General features: G+C 38.6%; 1 protein-coding gene across 1 annotated transcript in view; it reads right to left on the reverse strand.

Annotated features, from left to right (window-relative positions):
* The window catches only part of LOC110170382 (sodium channel protein type 4 subunit alpha-like), a 28795-nt gene that overhangs the window by 5930 nt on the left and 4666 nt on the right, over window positions 1-18199 (reverse strand). Inside the window, exons 5-18 of the mRNA XM_055152096.1 lie at window positions 17986-18114; window positions 17781-17872; window positions 17400-17642; window positions 16633-16696; window positions 9868-10009; window positions 9394-9591; window positions 8536-8721; window positions 7859-8218; window positions 7346-7472; window positions 6671-6909; window positions 4590-4763; window positions 3886-4242; window positions 1224-1625; window positions 55-172 (exon numbers count right to left, since the gene is read on the reverse strand). Of these exons, the coding sequence (XP_055008071.1) occupies window positions 55-172; window positions 1224-1625; window positions 3886-4242; window positions 4590-4763; window positions 6671-6909; window positions 7346-7472; window positions 7859-8218; window positions 8536-8721; window positions 9394-9591; window positions 9868-10009; window positions 16633-16696; window positions 17400-17642; window positions 17781-17872; window positions 17986-18114 (2831 nt within the window). The remainder of the gene's footprint in view (window positions 1-54; window positions 173-1223; window positions 1626-3885; window positions 4243-4589; window positions 4764-6670; window positions 6910-7345; window positions 7473-7858; window positions 8219-8535; window positions 8722-9393; window positions 9592-9867; window positions 10010-16632; window positions 16697-17399; window positions 17643-17780; window positions 17873-17985; window positions 18115-18199) is intronic.

Raw genomic sequence — 18199 nt, forward strand, 5'->3', positions numbered from 1 at the left:
CACCAGACACCGTATCACAATTTGATAAACAGTTGTAGATTAAATTTCACAAACCTTCAGGAAAACACTCCTCTGGGTCCATACTGTCCTCTCCAAGCTCTGACAAGTTGTCCTGCTCTTCTCCAGGTTTTCTCAAGTCCACTGTGCTGCCTTCAGACAGGCTGATCTTTTCCTGAAAACAGTAATATTGCATTACAAACATAAATTTTTACTTCAGATCTCGCCCCACACTGTGCCTAGTCCATGAACAGTGAAAAAAAAAACAATTCTACAAATCTGATGAGATTTTGTATCAGGTAATAGCAGCATATTTAGTCAAGTTCAAAGGACAGCAATTCAGCCTCAATCCTATAAAATGGTATGTACTGTGGTTTAATCCAAGAGCATTCATAAAATTAAAATGAGATTACCACATGTTTCAGTGTGCAACCACTAAACTGATAAGGTTTTGTACTTACTGATGCATACATTACCTATACCTTTGTTAATTAGTAGTATTGATTTATTTGAATAAATTTGAACACACACACTTGTTTCCATGTTTCTAATACTGTGTGGGTGTACCGGGCTAAATGACCAGTGTGTACCAGACTGTGCTCCTCACTTTATGCCTCTATAATCTGTGCGCTGGGCCTCGCTCCACATCTGGACGACAGCTGTGAGCAGCCAAAGACTGAGCCACCCGCACCAACAAACCCCGACATGCTCTTTCACATTCAGGACACAGTCAGGTCAGAGCAAGGTATTATACACTGCTGTATAGTACAGTACTTTCCCTTAGGTTGACTAGAGAGAATAAAGAAACTGTAATAAAGATGTATTTTGTTAATCCCTATTTGAGATTACAGAGGCTCATGGTTGTCAATTTCAGTGATCTTCTTATATATTTGGTCAGAGTGCAGTCACAATTTAGTTGAATCAACCCCTCTTCAGACGTAAGATATCTTTGAAAAAATATGATCTAATGTATGTAAATATGAAAATCATGATAAATATTTTTCTAAACATTGCGAGGGCAATGAATATGAAATATGTTTTAATAGAACCACATATCAATATTTATCTTATTGCATTTTACAAGAAAGGACTAAATAATGGGATTTTAATGGGCTCTGTTGGATTTTATCATTTACAATGACTTTTCTTATAACTATAACCAAATATAATAATGTGTGCTGGATGGACAACGAACTAAGATAAAGAAAGTAAAGTGGAGCACTGACCAGTTTGTTTTCTTCATCTTCTGAGGAGTCAGTGATGTCCTCTTCCTCCAGCTCCCCGTCAGACTCTCCAGGAGCTATCGGGACCACAATGGTCAGGTTTGGGTTGGTCATGTAACTGTCCTCCTCTGTGATTATATACTTCTCTCCAAACCGACTGATGACTCCCCCATTACAATCCAAGTGATTCCCAACCAGTTTGTTCCCTGAGCAGGTTTCCTTGGTTTTAGTGCCTTTTAATCCACGGTTGCGCAGGTTCAGCAGACTCCTGAAGAGCCAGGTGACTCCGCTGTGGATGCGGGCGATGGCCAGTTGAATATTGTTCAAGTCTCCGTCTTCGTCCGGGGCCGAGAGGTTATCTGAGCTGAATGAGCTGAGCAACAGGGCCAGGAAAAGATTCAGAACCTGTTAAAACATTAAGATGTTAGTTATAAGGTGTAAGTAAATAAGTCTATATTTATATAGCGATTTCACAGACATTTTCTGTCCCCAAAGACACTTTACAGAGCATTATTCAGCATTATTCATTCACTCTATACCCTGGTGATGGTAAGCCACTATTTCAGCCACAGCTGCCCCGGGTACACTGACAGAGGCACAGCCACCATGCCAATTATTATTATTAATTGTATTTAATAAAAAAATAATTAATTCTATCAACTGTTTATGGAGACCTATGTAGCATGTTTTGGGTTGATGGGGAAAACCTATCCAGAAACAGGGAGAAACAGGCAAACTCCACACAGAAAGGCCCGGGCAACCCGGGGATCAAACCCAGAACCTTCTTGCTGTGAGGCATGAGTGCTAGCCGCCTGTAGAGGTCTTTGCAAGTTTTATACACAGCCCCTTTAAGATTTAGTTCTCCACCAAAGACATTCCATTACCAGGTATTTGCTGACCATAAAAAGTGCATTTTTATTTGACTGTAAATAATCTTGCAGACTTTGGCTAATAATTTCAGGTAAATTAAAACAGTAATGCAATAGCCATTTTCTGACCAAAAACTAAATGTTTAGCTATGCTGAAATGTGACTCATATTTACATTTACAGGGCATACAATGTCTACACTGTATCTAGAAGGTGTTATTGACAGACTAATACAGCTCAGTGACTTGAGGATTAAATAGCACGACATGATAAGACTCTACATATTTTGTCAACAAATACAAATCCGGTATTGTTCAGTCCGGATGATATCGTGCATCATCACATACGGCTTCAAGTGCTGCAGTGAAGTGTTCAAACATGCAGTGATTGGACCACAAGCTTAAAGCTCTGTGTGCACAGTCAGAGAAGAGAACATGAGCGGATGATTAATGATGAATGCCCTTTGACCTTGTTGCCCCTAAGCGTCATGGATAATCCTTATGTAAACGGCTTTTGCACAATTCACATGACATGTACCACAAAAGGTGATGTCATGACATCACTTTTCTAATAGGACAATTAGCTGGAGGTGGTTCTGACCTTTGAACTATGACCTGTTAGACCTTCTCAGTGCTACAGTGTATCCAATGATTCAGTGATCCTAAACTAAACTAATGAAATGTAAATCTAAAATTGTTCAATAATACAGGAATAACTACACTGGTAAGTGGTTTGTATCCAAAATATGATGCAATATATATATATAGCCACAAATTGAACAAAATTATAATTTTATGTAGATATATATGCCGCATGCATGCTGGGTCCAAAAAACTAAATATTTACTTTAAAATTATTTGTCAGTATTTTTATCCGTATTGAACATTGTGCATTATAATATTAGCTGTCTCGATGTAGCTTGAACAAAAAATATTACTTAAAAAATAACAGAGCTAATAAGAGTTTATAATAAAATAGTATGTATAATATGTATATAAATTCCTTCCGGGATTTCATTTCCTGGTCTTATTAACACTAGCTTACAGCACACAGCTGGGCAGCAAATCTCCATAAGAGGACACAAATATACTATAAATACTATCTATAGTCTGTCAGGAGATTTTCTAAGTAAGATTTACTGCAGTGCACAGTAAATACACAGTGGCCTTGGTTGATCCTTTATAGTACTCCGTTGGGTCACAATATCACTCATAAGGCTTAGCTCATTAGTTGTGGATAAAACCGGAACTACTGTACAGAAACAGGAGGCTCTCTGTGTTTCTCAGGCTGTAGTGTAGATAACGCACATAAACACATATTACTTAGGCAGCAGATGGTTCAAAGGTCCCAGACATGACCCAGGTCTGGTCAACTAATTGTTAATAGCTATCATGTACAATTAGCAAGCCAACATGGCATAGTGTTTATTATAATAACAAGAATAATAAGAATAACAATAATAATAATAATAAAATATGATCTCCTCCTCCTTGTATTTTGGGTTCCCAGGTGGTTTTAACTTAAAAAGACTCACTCTGGTCTGAATCCTCACTACCTAAAATCATTTATCAGTGCTAATGCAACCTGTGTGCATCTCAGTGAGTGAATTGTGAAGGATCTGACCTTTAATATGAGGTGTGTGTCCTTTACCTGCATATTTAGTCAGACTTAAGTTACCTCATAAACATAAATATATACATTTACATGAATTAACTGGCTCCAAGAAAATTGTCATTATAATTTTTGGGAATATCCCACCCCCTACTACAGTATACATACATCAGATTTGTCACATACCACCAGGTTTCCAATGACCATGACCAACATGAAGACCAGGATGCAGAGGGGCTGTCCTGCCACCTCCATACAGTCCCACATGGTCTCAATCCACTCTCCACACAGCACCCGAAACACAATGAGGAAGGAGTGGAAAAAGTCCTTCATGTGCCAGCGGGGTAACTGACAGTCAAAGGAGATTTTACACACACAGTCCTGGTAGTTCTTCCCAAAAAGCTGCATCCCCACCACTGCGAAGATAAAGACGATGATGGCCAGTACCAAAGTCAGGTTCCCCAAAGCGCCCACAGAGTTCCCAATGATCTTAATGAGAGTGTTCAGGGTGGGCCAGGACTTCGCCAGCTTGAAGACACGTAACTGAACAGAAAAAGAGTTATTGAAACACTTTTACTAGGACTTTTAGTTGGATAACAGATATTTTAGAAATGTTAACTGAGGGTCTCCTGCGCCTGATTAAATTTTGTACAGTACAACATGATCTGTAGAACAAACAGGGCAGAGCAATTAAAAGGAAAAAGTGTATTAAGATCCCTGTAACCCCGTTTGAATCATATTGTAAAAAAATCTTTGCTACATTCTCTAGCACTAGTAAACTCTACTAAATAATTAATATCCATAAAGGGATGTATCATTATTCTACTCTGTGTGTAGCTCAAATGTTATAAAAAACAAAGTGCACAGACAATAAATATAATTTTTCTCACCAATCTAAAGGAGCGCAGCACAGACAACCCTTCTACATTGGACAGTCCCAGCTCCATCAGACTGAGGCATACAATGATCCCATCGAAAATATTCCAGCCCTGTTGAAAGTAGTAGTAAGGGTCCAGTGCAATCAGCTTTAGCACCATCTCTGCTGTAAAGATGGTTGTGAACACCTGGGGATGATAGAACCAGACTGATGTTGGTAAAAGATAATACTAGTATTTTTTACAGCTAAAATTTGTGTAGAGGTTTTATAACCAATTTAGAATAACAAGCATATCTCTAACTTCTATAATTAAACACTAAAAAGAGACAGAAAATGTCAAATGTAATTGTCCAAATCAGGGTATAAAATTAAAATAATATATTCTCTGCACTTTGGTGGTTAATTTCATAGCCCATTCATGTTTTGAACAATACTTTAACTACAACTTTTAGAAGCATGTTTTGGCACATTCCATTCAATATTAGGCCTGTCACAATAACAAATTTTGAAACATGTTACACTTCTTCAGAGATATACTGAGATAAACAATAAAATTTAAATTACTTTATGCAATGACAGTAATGCAAGATAACCCCAGTAAAACATTTTTAAATAGACAAATGCATTCAAAAGACATGAACTGCAACAAATAAATAGCAGAATTAACTAATAATTAGCCATAGAAGTTAGATAATTAGAAGTTAGTTATTCAACCTTCTAAATACTTCTAGATTTCATATATTGAACAATAAGTCAGTATAGTAACTTTAGTGACAGGCCTGTGAAAGATTGATATTGTAAATATAATGATAATGAACTATAAAGGTACCACAACACAACAACCACAACAATTTCTGGAGAAGGCTCCAAGCTTAGCTGTCTGTCAAACATAAATTAGCCAATGGGTATGCATCCATGGAAATCCCACCCACTTGTTACATTGTGCCAAAGCTGTAAGCAAAAAGTCAGTGTGCACAAATGAGAAGGCTGGAATCATAACCAATGAAAATGGCATCAAACAAAATTGAGAAAGATGCAGAAACAAAATGTTTTCAAAGATATTTTACACAATTACACAAATAATTTGATTGCAAATATATTTATTTTATATTGTTACTTTGGTTTATACTTTTTTGCTTGATGTTTTAAAAGCATTCTAACTATTTGACTCAAAATTGATTCCATACATGTTTGGTTCCGAAGGGTACCAACGTAGGCAAACATTGTAGCTGAACATCGAGATGGGAGGGGTGACGTAAGAGCTGAAAGTGCCATCTTAAAATTTTATCAAAAATAACATTATCTGGAAAGTTTCATAGCTCTAACTGCAGAATGCAACACATTTTTTTCAACTGCAAAAAAAAGAGTTTGCAAAATGTACACAAAAGGTCACCATGGGTGTAAGAGGGTTAAAGTAGAACCTCTGAAATGGTCAACACGTTCCAGTCTAAGATAAAAATAGGATGCACTAACAGTGTAGGATGGAGAGGCCATCACTTAAATGTGCAACAAACTCCTGACACAGTACACCTGTGGGTGTTAATTATAGTCCTATCAAGAACTTGTTTTCAAAATATTATAACTATTTAGCCAATGAAACATGAAGTGAGTCCTGCTGATTACTATGACATAACTGATTAACTGAGAGATTAACTGTATTCTGAATACCACCAAATGAAAGAGTAACTGTACTGGAATAAATTTACTCAAAATTAATATTTTGAATACCTATTCTTGGTTTATCTATTAAGTTACTTCCCAATACTGGTTATCGACCAAGTGTCTATTTATTTATTTTTGTTTAAGATTAAGATTTAAAAGTAACTGCGTGTACAGAAAACATTTATGTGTGCATTATATCAACCCAAGCAAAGGTAGTCCTGACCAAGCCTCGCTCAAGATCAGAAGATTCTTGACAGGTTGCTTGAGGAATGGGTCAAATACAGAGGACACATTTCTTAACAGAGCCAATAAAGGCTAAACAACTCAGCAATGATTATTTTACTTCCTAATAGGGCACCTGTGTTTCTTTGAAGTTTAGAAATCTTATGTAAATCAGTAATTCAGATTTATCTATGTAAACAAAGTGCTTACCAGGTTTCCCACAGACAGCATAGTGTTGAACTCCTCAGTCATGGGGTAGTGCTCCAGTGCCATGAACAAAGTGTTGAGGACGATACAGATGGTAATGCCCAGGTCCAAGAAAGGGTCCATCACCATCAGCTTCACGCACTGCTTTATCTTCAACCACCAGGGGCAGCACTCCCAGATAAGGTATTTTTTAGCAAATACATACCAGCGGGGATGGCACTTCTGACGAGACTCTTCAAGCTCTGCAAACACAAATGTCTATTTTAATATTATGATTATTAAACTCACAGGGAAAACAGACAATTTCACAGCACCCTTACATTATTTGTAATTTGTAATAAATTAGTTTTAAAGGTGCATTATGTAATTTTTCTGGTGGGGGTCTGTAAAACCACCTGTAATTGTTTAAATGTAAGGTAGAGCTGTTTAATGTCATACTGTGGAACATTCGAAGCAGAGCAATGACATAGCCATAAAAAACAAGATGGACCCCCAACCAAAAAGTTACACAGTGCACCTTTAAGTCAAAATCTGAGAAATCATTTACAATGTAGAAAACAAACTCAACAATAAGACAATTAGCTTAATATCTCATTATACACTAAAGATTAAGTAGTTCCTGGTCAGTTTACAGTAGTTTTGCTCTTGTGTGTGAATAACTTTATTTGTTTGACTGACCGTCCATGACGTCACTAAAGAAGCTGACAGAGCTGAGCCCTCTCTTCCTGGGCACTCGTGGGGGCTCTGCCATGGCGGGCGAGGGCTGGAGTGCTCTGGCTATAGTCTCCTCTGTGCATTTAGGCTTCTGTGACACAAAGAAGACACTTTCGAACACAAATGGGATGTGACTAAAGATTGTTTTGTCTTGATGCTTAATTTGGTCATACTCTATTATTATGCAGGCTCCTGAATAAATATATTGCTACGAATATTTTATTATATTATGCTTATTTTCGAAAAAAGAATATATATATATTCATGTAATACAATAGAAATACTTACTATTTTCTATTTGTCTATAGCTGTGTCTTTTAAAATTGTGATTTATTTGCAATATATTAACTATACTGTGCTATTAGCAGTATTAGGAGTCATGTTTTGCAAACTGGATCAAATCCTGGGGTACTCTGTGATTCCCAGCTCTAATTGCAAAATGATTTATTTCTGTCCATACATAAACCATATACTTACTGCGTCTTCCTTGATCCTCTCCATGCTAAAAGCCGAGATGGACTTGGGGCTTTGAAGTCCGGTGGCTCCATTCTGGTCGAGGGAGATATTTAGTCGCCCATTCAAATTGAGAGTGGGTGTAAAGACCTGGGACCCATGACTTCTCACACTGCTGGCCCTTCGTTTCCATGGCGTGGCGCTGGAGTTGGTTCTACTCCTGAAGTCTCCATGATTACTGTGCTCATCGTCTCCATCGGCTTCTGAATTGTTGCGAGCTCTGAATGCACTGAAGATGCTGACCTGGCTGCTTCGCCTGGTGCTGAGGGGATGAGAGGACAGTGTAGCCAGCAGAGGATGGGCTGGCATCGGGGACAGTGGAGCCTGTGTAGGAAAAAATATTACAGATAAACAATTATATAAAATAAGTTAAAATTACTTGAGTTATAAGAATCAATTTATCTTAATTTGAATCTATTTAGACCAGTCACTCTGAACTGGTTGTATTTTCTTATTTCAGGTACAATAAATTCTTAATATTTTCTTTGCAGAATTCTCTTCACTGGCCAAAATCTGGTTAAATCAACATACACAATTCTAATTCAAGAATTTCATGATCAGATTAATGTTTTCCCATGAATTAATTTTCTTATTACAAAACTCAATATGAAATAAAAACATGCCACAGGAGGATTTTGTACCATGAGCTCATCTGGCGGGTCTAGCTTGTCTTCTGTAGTGTCCTCTCCCACTTCCTCAGATAAAGTCCGATAGGACCTCCTCCGCCGTGTGCTGCAGCGGCGTATGATGCCCATTTTCACAGAGTAAGGAGACAACTCTGGAGACACCATGGCCTGTGCCTCCTGGGCCTGTCTTTTTGCTGCCAACTTTTAAAAAAGTTGTTGTGGAAAAAAAAGAGTGTTGTGCAAATTAAAATCTTCCAAGTAGATTTGCATGGAAAATTAAATTTTTTTGTATCACATTACCAGTAAGTACAACTAACCCAATTAAAAAATAATCTGGTTTACAATACAATTATCAATCAATCAATTAAACTTTATTTATAGAGTGCTTTTCATACAAAAAAATGCAACACAAAGAACTTAAAAGGTCAAAATTAAAAGGGAAGATTTCATGCTGCTCTATGCTCATTTCTGTGGAAATGTTATTGCTTTACCCAGGAAAGTTCCACTGTACAGCGTTAAATGCATCTACCTCCACAAAGATGAGCAGGTCGTGCTAAAAGGTTACAGATCAGGTCTATGGCGAGGTGCCACTCACAATAAGTGTTTTTCAATGTAATTTTACCACAATAAAAACACCTGCAGTTAAAAAAGTGCTAAGTAGATAAGTTTAATGCCATACTGTTGAACATTCCTCGTAAAGCAATATCTCCATGGAGACAATCAGCTAGAACAGAAAAGTTACAGAAGTGCATCTTCCAACACTGATTTCTATTTAAATTCTTCTACATCTGGTTACTTGAGTCTCTTGCTTTACAAACCTTTTTTAGCAGAAAATGGGTATTAATTAATTGGGTTATCATACTGTGCACATACTCTTTGCTCTCTGCGTAGGTGCTCCATGGCTAGTTGAAACTCCCTCTCCTTCTGCCAAGCCTCTGCGATGGTGGCCTGATTCTGCTCCTCATAAGCCATAGCCACAACAGCTAAGATCAGGTTGACCAGGTAGAAGGAGCCCATGAAGATCACCAGCACAAAGAAGATCATGTAAGTCTTCCCCGCAGAGCGCAGGGTCTGTAGAAGGTAAGAAGGGATTTTGTTTTTTTAGAGACTGATACAATACAGTGTGAAGCTGACAAATATAATTATTCATTTTTAAATTATGTCTGGTGTCTGGGATTGAGAGTAATGTAATTTCAACTATCTCTAAGTTTTTAACATGTAGAAATTATCAAATCTTACTTTTGAACGATAACATATTAAGATGAGTCACATGCAGTTATTAGTATTATAAGATATACAGTAAGTTTTTTACTCAGGGCAGTCAAGAAAGAGGTTGAAATTTAGCACCTGGTGGAAGAGTTTTTCCCAGTAGTCTTGAGTCATGAGCCTGAAAAGAGCCAGAAAAGCCCAACCAAATGTATCAAAACTTGTGTAGCCATAGTTTGGGTTTCTTCCAATCTTCAGACAGTCATATCCATCTGGACACTTCCTATAAAACACAAAAAAGATATAAGATTTAAAGAATGTTTAGACAAGTTACTGCTCTGAATCTCAATACAGTTTAAGTATATAATTAGGCAAGTGGGTATTTTGACCATATCACAATTTTTATTCTCCAACTCCAAGCTGTATAAACTTTTAAATTCTTATTGGATTTAACCATATCAGATGATGTGTATTTGTCTAATTGACAGTGTGGCCTTGTTTTCCTCAGGCAAAATGGGCTAAAAAGAGATTTAACTGACTCTGAAAAGTAAAAAAAAAAAAAAAAAAAAAGACACAAATTAACTGCAAGAGATTTGAGAAAAATCTAACATGAAGCTACCAAGAACCCATCATCCTCCAGCTGTGTCATATTACAGAACTGCAGCCCACCTGGAGAGTTCAGAAGTACAAGGTGTTCAGTGCTCAAAGACATTGCTAGGGTAAGGAAGGCTGAAACCCAACCACCACTGAACAAACATGTGCTGAAATGTCAAGACTGGGCCAAGAAATATCTGAAGACAGATTTTTCAAAGGTTTTATGGACAAGAGTGACTTTTGATGGACCAGATGGATGGGTCCATGGCTGGATCAGTAATGGGCACAGATCTCCACTTTGACTCTGCCAACAAGGTGTAGGTGGGGCACTGGTATGAGCTGTTATTATTAAAGATGAGCTGTTTGGTTCTTTTCAGGTTCAAAATGGACTCAAAATGAACTCCAAAACTGACTGCAAATTTTCAGAAGACACTTTCTTCAAGCAGTGGTACAGGAAAAAGTCTACATCTTTCAAGAGGACCATGTTTTTTATGCAGGACAATGCTCCATTGTATCCACCGTAGTACTCCACTGTGTGGCTACCTAGTAACAGTAAGAGCACTGTAGCTGTTCAATTATAAAATTAATCCTCATAAATACAACTTGCCTAATAATTATGCAGACAGTTTGCATCACCAAGTATTTATTCCATTTCTAAACTGGATTACAGTGAGCCAGACAAATCTTAAATTTGTGTTGGAATGGTCAAACTGGTCAAATTGTCACAGGTACATAAAATATTCTTTATGGACAGCCCTGTGGTTTTTCCATTATGGAGAGGGATGTCTTTCTTTACAGCAACAGCTTTTTTGTTTACTGCAGACATGGCTGAAAAAAAAAAAAAAAAAAAAAAAAAAAAAACTAACACTCTAGAGTCTAGGTGTTAAAAAAAAATATATATATATATATATATATATATATATATATATATATATATATATATAAATGTGTTTCGGCTCGGGTCCTCTACCAGAGGCCTGGGAGCTTGAGAGTTCTGCGCAGTATCTTTGCTGTCCCCAGTACTTTCTGAACTGAGATGTCCTTTGTTTTTCCCGGTATCTGTTGTAGCCACTCTTCCAGTTTGGGGGTTACAGCCCCGAGTGTCCGATCACCACAGGCACCACTGATGCCTTCACTTTCCAGGCTCTCTCCAGCTCTTCCTTGAGCCTCTGGTATTTCTCTAGTTTCTCGTGTTCCATTTTCCTGATATTACCATCGCTTGGTATTGCGATGTCCACCACCACGGCTCTGCTCTGTTTCTTATCCACCACCACTATGTCTGGTTGGTTCGCCACCACCATTCTGTCAGTCTGTATCTGGAAGTCCCACAGGATCTTGGCTCGGTCATTCTCCACAAACTTTGGAGGTGTTTCCCACCTTGATCCTGGGGTCTCCAGCCCGTACTCTGCACAGATGTTTCTGTACACTATGCCCGCCACTTGGTTATGTCGCTCCATGTATGCTTTCCCTGCCTGCATCTTACACCCCGCAGTTATGTGCTGGACTGTCTCAGGAGCCTCTTTGCACAGTCTACACCGTGGGTCTTGTCTGGTGTGGTAGATCTGGGCCTCTATTGCTCGAATGTCCAGGGCCTGCTCCTGAGCAGCCAGGATCAGTGCCTCTGTGCTGTCCTTCAGACCAGCCCTCTCAAGCCATTGGTAGAATTTCTTGATATCAGCCACTTCAGTTATGTTCCGGTTGTATGCCCCATGTAGGGGTTTGTCCTGCCATGATGGTCCCTCCAGCACCTCTTCCTCTGGACCCCACTGTCTGAGACATTCTCTGAGCACCTCATCTGTCAGGGCCTTGTCCTTGATGTACTCAAGGAGCTTGGATATTTCATCCTGGACAGTGTTTCCCACACTCACAAGTCCTCGGCCTCCTTCTTTCTGGCTTGCGTAGAGTCTCAGGGTGCTGGATTTGGGATGGAACAATCCATGCATGGTCAGGAGCTTTCGTGTCTTAACATCTGTGGTCTGTATCTCCTCCTTTGGCCAGCTTATGATTCCTGCAGGATATCTGATCACTAGCAGGGCGTAGCTGTTGATTGCCTGTGCCTTGTTCTTGCCATTGAGCTGGCTTCTTAGGACTTGCCTTTTCCTTGTTGCCTCTTTGAGGTTGCCATTTGTTTGTGGGATACCAAGGTACTTGTAACTGTCCTCAACATCTGCTTTTGTTCCCTCTGGGAGTGACACCCCCTCTGTGTGGACTACCTTCCCTCTCTTTGTCACCATCCTGCTACATTTCTCAAGCCCGAATTACATTCCAATGTCTGTCCTGTAGATCCTGGTGGTGTGGATCAGTGAGTCGATGTCTCGCTCGCTCTTAGCGTAGAGCTTGATGTCATCCATGTAGAGCAGGTGACTGATGGTGGCCCCGTTTCTGAGTTGGTATCCATAGCCATTGTGGACGATGATTTGGCTGAGAGGGTTCAGACCTATGCAGAACAGCAGTGGGGACAGTGAGTCTCCTTGGTATATGCCACATTTGATGGACACTTGTGCAAGTGGCTTCCCATTGGCTTCAAGGGTGGTTTTCCACAACCGCATCGAGTTTGCAATGAAGGCTCTTAGAGTCTTGTTGATATTGTACAAGCACTCAGTGATCCATGTGTGTGGCATTGAGTCGTAGACTTTCTTGTAGTCAATCCAGGCAGTGCACAGGTTGGTTTTACGGGTTCTGCAGTATATACATATACATATACATATGTATATATATACATATATATGTGTGTGTGTGTGTGTGTGTGTGTATATATATATATATATATATATATATATATATATATATATATATATATATATATATATATATATATATATATAGTTCAAATACAAGTTCAGCACTGGCAAATGACTGCAGAGAAAGATTAGATAGATTAAGGCACTGGTTTTGAATGTGAGAGACTGGGGTTTGAAACTCACCTTCCCTAACTGTGTATGGATTCACTTTGGCTAACAGCACCAGTTTTTCATGAGTTTTTGACTTTTTGCTTTGTCTTTATGAGTTAAATGAGACGTAAAATCAATAAATCATTGATCATAATACAGGCATCAGATGCTGTTCTTCTATTGTACTTATGTGGTAATGCATTGCACTATCACGTAAAGTGCACAGCACCCAGTAGGTGTGCTTGGAAAACAATTTGCTTTTCTGGGCACTTTGAGTGCCACTCCACAAGGAAAACATGAGCAACATAAAATACACTGTTTATCTTAAAACTCAAATTCCAACCCTTTATGTGATAGTGCAGCGCTTTGCCATATAAGTTAAACAGAACATCAACAAAGTACAACAGTACAATTAAAGAACTAAAGAACAATAGAAAAACAGCATCTTATGCCTGTGTTGTGAACAGTGGTGTATTTTTTGAAGAAAAAAAAAAGAGAGAGAAAGAAATCTTAGACAATAGAGACCAAATGATGTTCAGGGCTTCTGTAGTTGGACTATATACAGGGCAGGACTAACATGTAACCTATCCATGTCCCCCAGGCTCTGTCTCCTCAGGGTACAAGAGCAATGTCTGTTTTTACTGGTGACATGTGCCCATCTGATTCAGACATTATGGAACATCAATGATAAAAATGTGGAAAATGTGCCATATGTGAGAATATGCTAGGGAGCTTAAAGGTGCATTGTGTAACCTATCTAGTGAAGGGTCTGTCACCTGTTTTTCTCCATGGAGATGCTATTGTTTTGTCTGAAAATTTTCATAGTATGGCATTAAACCTTTTTTATCATCATGAAGATCAAACCAGGACAGTTTACTGGTCAGATTTGTGAAGAGGCAATCCCGCCTTGATTGGAACATTTGAAGCAGAGCAATGACATATCCAGGGAAACAAAAAGGTGACAGACCTCCAACTGAAAAATTACATAGTGAACCTTTAAAATATACCCAGATATCAAGTTTTTATTACCATATACTGTAGCAGCATTTAAGGCAAACTGTGACTCTAGCACTTGAGAACATGCAGGGCAGTCGTGTCAATGTGAGGGCAGAATAATTTCATAATGGGCACAAACATCTGGGTGAGAGCACTGCCCTGTGATAACAGCTGTACATGTCACCCTGCAGCTGAGCAGAGCAGACAGAGGAGAGAGGGCCACAGGACAGTTCATTACAAAATCTACCATACATTTCCTTCTTAAACATTTCACCAATATTGCATTACAGTCTATATACAGTTTAACTCACATTTCACGCTCAACAACTTTGAACCTCTTCTGTTGTGACCTTCTCTTTGACCACATGTCATAAACAGTCCATGACACTGACCTCTTCATATGTAGCATATTTCACAGTTCAGATTCAGATCATTTCATGTATTTGTACAGTACATCAGTAGATGAACATCTGTGACCCATACGAAATGTTCCTGTGTGGAAGGTGGGGGCAGTGTTTCAATGCCAACATAAGGCTTGTCAAGGGCAAAAGTTGAAACGTCTATACAATCTGCCATAATCCTTGATGCACATTGGCTTTAAGAAGAGGAGGGACATGCATCTGCTTAACAGTTACAACAGGCAGAATTGAAAAGTGCCTTTAGCTAAAAAAAAAATCAAATCAGGCTAAAAAAGAGTCATTCGGGCTAAAAATATGGGCTTGCATTTACACAGTTTGTGTCTGTGTTAGTGTCATAACATATTCAAAGCTTTAATTTGAAAATCTACTCAGGGATTACTTGGAATACACTCAAAAGATTAGGCTTCCTCTATGTTTTGTGTCCTCTATCCTGACCTGCTTAATATTTAGTTGATCTTGACAGTCAACCTCAGAAAGTGTGTATAATTCTCATGCATATTGGAGCCCTACATTATATTGCTATTCACTAAATAAAATAAAACTTACATCAGACCCTCAATGAGCCAGTCAAGGTCAGGTTACTTTGTTGACTGAGTAACAAAAAGGTGGAAATGTCCTCAAATAGGATGCACCTATACAGCATTTTCAGTTCCAATACGGATGACGATACTATGACTTTAAGTGTCTGCTGGTCCCCAATATCAGCCGATACTAGGACAGAGATTATAATAATATAATTTATATATTTTGAAACTGTTTTATTTATTACTTATTGTTTAAAGTAACTACAGAAGAACAAGGTGTTTTGGGCTCACATTGTCCAGTATATTGTTTATTACACTGGCTCATAGCCCAAACGTCCCCCAAACGAGGTAAAAGCTGTTGGTGTATCCTTTGGCAAGACACTTCATCCACATTGCCTAGTATGAATGTTGGTGATGGACCTATGGCGCAGATTGACAGCCTCGCTTCCATCAGTCTGCCAGGGCAGTTGTGGCTACAATAGTAGCTTGCCACCTCTGAGTATGGAATGAATGAATAAGCAACTAATGCATTATTATTACTGACTGAACTGATCTTGGAACCGATATCCGCTCTATAAAAATGTTCAATATCAATGCTGATATCCGATACCAGTATCAGTGCATCCCTAAAATGGATACTCATATTGACACTCATAGTCAGTAGAAAATAACTAAACCAGACTGGCTTACAGCTTTATCGGTGTTGTTTTCACATGGAAAAAATGATGTACTATTTTGTATGATTCTAATATTAATATACAGGAGTGCCTAAAGGAAGGCATTTGTTGAAGCGGCAGGATTTGAGTTTTACACAGATGGGTATTTAGTTCAGGCCAACCCTTGAACTGGGCCTGGTGGAGCCAACGTCATCCTGCTGAGCATGTTTCAAAAGCATTGGGAATTATAGGATTATTCACTGCGTAGGCTGAGTAGCAATATTTGGATGGTGTCACATTGTCCCTTTGATTGGAAACAAATCTCTACTGGATATTATTGACAAAATTTGGTGTTTTCCATTTCTAGCACGCTCGAACACTGTTTCAGAATCATATATGCATTGTCCTTTGTATTTTAAGATACCAGTCCAATGCAGACCAGAGTATTAACAAAACAGTTCATGGAGCTTTTGAGAAAATGAAATGAACTCGTCTACAGCTGCTGACTCTGGTTCCAAGTACAGAGTTCCTTTGAAGCCAGAGCGATTATCTACACCACATGTTGTCTTCTGCACACCACCTCAACACACGCAACACAACCATCCTGCCACCGCTATGCCTCCTATACATGACATCAAGCCTCAGCCAGACACATAGAGAATAAAAGACTCCCTCTATTGTCCAGTGCTACGGCTGTGCTCAACCTGCTACATCTAATTATACACAAGACATGCAAGGGATCTAAAGCCATGAGACTGCAATGTTTAAAGTGTTACGTAACAGTGGACATGATTAAGTGTCAACAGCACGATGGGCTTTTACTTACCCTGCATCACTTCCATATCCACAAATTAAGGCATCCTTTGCTCCTTCAACTTTGTAGAAATTTTCTAGAAAAGTATAAATAAAATATAAATAAAAGTCAATTTATTGATAATGAATTGCTTTGTATTTGCAGAGGTTTACCATTTTTGTCAATATTACCCCCTAATGAAAACAAGCAATGTATTTTACTAAGATCACCAGATGGATAGTTGGATATAGCTCAGGAGGACTGTGGAATGTATAGTGAGACACTTAATCCAAACAATACTCCGGTCAGAGAGCAAATTAGGACACAGGAACGTATTTTGGAGCTTTAATGTCCTGTCGTCAATTTCTTAAGATGGTTGTTTGATTTTATCTGTTAATCTGTCCTTTCATCTGTAATCTCTGTCAAAGCTGCAGACTTAGATAGGTTAAAGGTAAAGATCTAAAGCTACAACAGTTAGGTCACAAGTAAAAACATCACCATGGTAACAGTAATAGCATTACCATGGGACTCCCAAGGACCCCAGAGCTGACTATGAATGCCTGATCTAAATAAACAGAACTATAACTGTTACTGAACTAACAGTTACCGGAGAATTTACAACACTCAAATGAACCAGTGGCTGGGTGATACTGACAACATTTTTCACAAATTGTTTATCTTTAATCAGTGATTTTATTTTGTAATTAAAATGTGCTAAAACGTGCACATTCCTTGTCTTGGTGTCACATCAAAAAGTGTGTTTTTCTGACAGAAAGTTATTCATAATATATCAGTCTAACCTTCACTGGTGAGGAAGTCTTCAGGTGAGGCCCAGGTTTTGTTGTTGCAGACAAAGGTAGTGTTGGAGCTGAAGGAGGAGTTGCCGCAGTGTTGGAGGCTGCGGATGCACTTCTGCCGCAGGAGGCCCATGAAGAGCTGCAGTCCAATCAGAGCAAAGACACTCAGGCAGAACACGGTCAGGATCATCACATCAGCCAGTTTCTTCACTGACTGGATCAGAGCACCAACAATCGTCTTCAGACCTGGAATCAGGAAATGCACAAGTAATGCAACAGTGTGGATTATTACAAGCAAAGCAATAACTTGAATAGTTACTGCACCTTTAAATTAGTCATATAAATATTGCCCAGACCTAAATTCAAGTAAGCAAGGTTTCTTACCAGGAATCACTGAGATGGTTTTTAGGGCTCGTAGGACTCGAAAAGTTCTTAAAGCTGAGACGTTTCCAAGATCAATAAATTCTGTAACATACCTGAGATTTGCAAATAAAATACAACAATTAACAAATACATGTACTAAGTATACTGATTTCAGCCTAAATCTTTTGCTGCTTTATGTGTAGTATGAAATATAACAATTACTCACGCCATGACAATCACAATGAAATCAAGCCAGTTCCAAGGGTCTCTGAGAAAAGTGAACGGCACTAAACAAAAGCCTCTTGCAAATATTTTTATTGCTGACTCAAATGTGTAAATGCCAGTGAAGGTATACCTGCAAACAAAAGCACACTCTTACTCAAAAAAATAACAAAATCACTTTAAAAGTACCATGCACGAAAAGATGCCAAACAGAAATT

Source organism: Boleophthalmus pectinirostris, unplaced genomic scaffold, assembly GCF_026225935.1.
Source record: "Boleophthalmus pectinirostris isolate CB_2022bp ecotype Guang Dong unplaced genomic scaffold, ASM2622593v1 HiC_scaffold_16, whole genome shotgun sequence".
Classification (NCBI taxonomy): Eukaryota; Metazoa; Chordata; class Actinopteri; order Gobiiformes; family Gobiidae; genus Boleophthalmus; species Boleophthalmus pectinirostris.